Here is a 3,496-nt window from a genome sequence, read left to right on the forward strand (position 1 = left end):
ATCTTTCTTACGAATAATGTTTTTACGCCGAACATTCTTATACAACGATTATATAACATGTAGGCTACTTTGTCACCACCCCTTTTCATATTTCGAGACATATTTTGCCCATGAAGGACCTGATGATCAAAATCGACGCCCTTATGGACAGCCACTTTACGACCTTAAAGACCTAAATAAACTCCGCCATTCCTGACGAAAAGGACAGCTATTCAACATCGACCGAAACTGACGTGAATGCGGTAGGACACCGATGCCTACCCCGTGATGTACCTTAGCTTCGACAAAGCCGCCCACTACCCACCACTAGCCCATGCCCCAACCAATGACCTCTACAGCCACTTTCTGACACCCATCTGCCGCAATTATGCTACGACCACTCCAGATTTGGGAGGTGCTGCGAAGAAATGTGCGAACAGTTGTTAGTGGCCAAAAAAAATTTGCAAGTAGGCCAACACTTGTGGCAGTGACCTCCCCTATCACTAATCTTTTCTTTTTACGTGATGCAGGTACGGGTGTGCGATCTTTAGTAGACACGGGTGGTTTCCGGTCTTTTCTGCCAAGGAGTCCACCCCTCTCCCTGAGAAGGTAACAGCCGTTCAGTAATTCCCCATGCCCTCGACCCTCAAAGCACTGCAAGAATTTTTGGGCATGATCAACTATTATCTACATTTCCTGCCAGCCATCGCTGCCACTGTTGCACCCCCCCCCCCCACGCCTTCCTCAAAGGCAAGCCAAAAGACCTGAAGTAGGGTGTTTTTAAGAAGCAGCCTTCTGCAATGCAAAGAATGCCTAATCAACTGCTGCTGCCCTCACTTTTCCCATGCCATATGCCTCTCCCCTGCTCTCCACAAATGCCAGCAATGTCACTATTGGTGCAATACTCGAGCAGGTGCTCAACTGCTTGCCCCCCCCCCCCAATTGCCCTTGTTCAGTAGAAAACTGCCGAAGGCAGAATCCAATTACTATACCTTCAACAGCGAATTACTGGTGGTGCAATTGGCTGTCCATCACTTTTGCCAGTTCTTAGAAGGTATGCCCTTCAAAATTTGCGCAGACCACATGCCTCTGCTGTACACTTTCACTCGACAGTCTGACAACTGGTCTGACCATTAGTGCCGACATCTCTCCGCCGTGGCTGAATACAATTGCACCCTTCAACAGGTCCCTGGGAAAATGAATCTTGTTGCCGATGCCCTTTCAAGAAACACATTGGCCGCTATTCACGTGGGATTGGATTACAATGCCTTGGCAGAAGCCCAGCGAAAAGATCCTGAGTACCAAGCATGTAGGACGTCCTGCACATCTCTCCGTTGGGAGACGTACCCCTTGACGACTCCAATACCGCTCTCCTCTTTGGCATCACTACCGGTAGACCACAACCAGGGATAGCTGGTCTCAGATGCCAACAGGTGTTTGATTTCATTCTTGTTGATCTAATGCACAGCTTCTGTAGCAGAAGCTCATTTGGCATGGCATTACTAAAGATACTAAGAATTGGGTCTGGTACCTGTACTTCATGCCAAACTTCAAAAGTCCATTCAGGGATTCAGGCGTGGGCACCTTTTTTGCCCACATTCTCGTTGATGTAGTAAATCCCCTACCCACATCACAAGGACATTGATACCTGTTATTGTCATCGACTGCTTCTCTCGTTGGCCTGAACCCATTCCCATAGAAACTGCAACCCCCGCCTCATATACATCTACCTTACTCTCAGGGTGGATGGTGAGATTTGGTATCCCTGAGCATATTGCTTTTGACAGGGCTACCACTTTCACCTCTCAATTGTGGATATCATTAGCAAATCTCCTTGGAATCAACCTACATCAGTCAACCGCCTACAACCTTGCAGCCAACAGAATAGTTGAATGTTTTTATTGCAACCTCAAAGCATCTTTGATGTTCTGCTGCAAGGACTCCAGCTGGTTTACCCAGCTTCCCTGGGTTTTCCTGGGACTATGGACCACTCCTAAAGATGCTCTGGATGTCTCAGCAACTGAAATCGTATATGGCGACCCGTTGGTCGTCCTGTTGAATTTTTTTCCATCTGCAACCTCTTCCGGCTATCTCCAGCGCCTACGTCATATGATGGGAAAATTTACTCCATGCCGCCAGACTTACAAACCCTTAGGTAAGCAATGCATACCAATAGATTTGCACTCGGCAACGCATGTTTTCCTGCACAATGAGACTAGCAAGCCACCACTAATGCCCTCTTACATGGGCCCTTTAGTCATGATCCATCTCAATCCGAAGGCTTTCTTGATAACATTCATGGTAAAGAAGACTGGGTCTCCATTGATCACCTGAAACCTGTGTATCTCATGCAACATTACCCACGTACAGTACACCTTTCAAGAGCAGGACGCCCCATTTCACATGTATGTCTTTTGTAGGGGGTAGCCAAGTACTGCATATGTTTCACACATGCTCGTACAATATAACCATATTTTCTTTTTATTGTAGATCTTTGTCTACACTTCACGGTTAACAGGACCTGTTTAAGCCTATCTTTTCATGATTAGTTGTATTCACCTCACCTCTCGGTTACAACTTCACGTCTCACTCATAACACCCCTCAGTTTTCCATCGCTCAACTCTACCTATTATCAGTTATTTTCATTAACTCTAAATTCTCATCCCGTCAACTAAGAATTCCATTCTCTTCTGATATTTTCTCTCCATTTCCAGCTTTGTTTCTTAAGATCCATGAGCTCAACCTTTCTTGAGGAATTTTTCTTTACAGAATTCTGTACTTCCCACATTTCTTTCTATCCTTTTTATTTATCTTTCATATTACCAATATTCTACTTGCATCATCTCATTCTGATCCTAGGTTGTCTAATGCACCAACCCCCTGTTGAGATACTACCGATAGAGAGTTAGTGGGTCCTTTTACTGGCTAGATAGTACTACATTGGATCCCTCTCTGGTTACGGTTCATTTTTCCTTTACCTACATATACACTGAGTAGCCTGGGCTATTCTTTACATATTCTACTCGTTCCTCATACACCTGACAACACTTAGATAATTAAAAAAAATAATTCTCCACTCAAGAGGTTAACTACTGCGTTGTGATTGTTCAGTGGCTACTTTCTTCTTAGTAAAGGTAGACGAGACTCTTTAGATGGCCATGGTAAGCATCTTTTCTAGGAGAAAGACAATACCAAATCAAATCGGTGTTCTCTAATCTTGGGTAGTGCCATAGCCTCTGTACCATAGTGTTCCACTTTCTTGGGCTAAGAGTTCCTTTGGCTATACACATAGGAACAGTATTCTATCTGTTGATGATGATGTCGTCTTTGGAATTCATATACTTTTCATAGATTAGTTCCACATGCATGTAGCTAACAGGCCATTTCCTGTCTACTTATTTATAATCATTCCCACTTTTTGTATTAGAGTTATATCTTTATCACATTTAGAAATACACTCTCCATTCCATCTGATAACTAACTTTTCAATCAGTGTTCTAATCACATATATTATAG

The 3,496-nt window shown here is 44.1% G+C and overlaps 1 protein-coding gene across 1 annotated transcript; it reads left to right on the plus strand.

Moving 5' to 3' along the window:
- The first annotated feature begins 267 nt into the window (after window positions 1-267).
- LOC137638836 (uncharacterized) lies at window positions 268-2,508 on the plus strand. Its single transcript, XM_068371243.1, has 3 exons — window positions 268-421; window positions 1,721-2,280; window positions 2,470-2,508. Exons 1-3 carry the CDS (start codon window positions 268-270, stop codon window positions 2,506-2,508), a joined length of 753 nt encoding a protein of 250 aa, XP_068227344.1.
- Window positions 2,509-3,496: the final 988 nt, after the last annotated feature.

Source organism: Palaemon carinicauda, chromosome 1 (assembly GCF_036898095.1).
Source record: "Palaemon carinicauda isolate YSFRI2023 chromosome 1, ASM3689809v2, whole genome shotgun sequence".
NCBI lineage: Eukaryota > Metazoa > Arthropoda > Malacostraca > Decapoda > Palaemonidae > Palaemon > Palaemon carinicauda.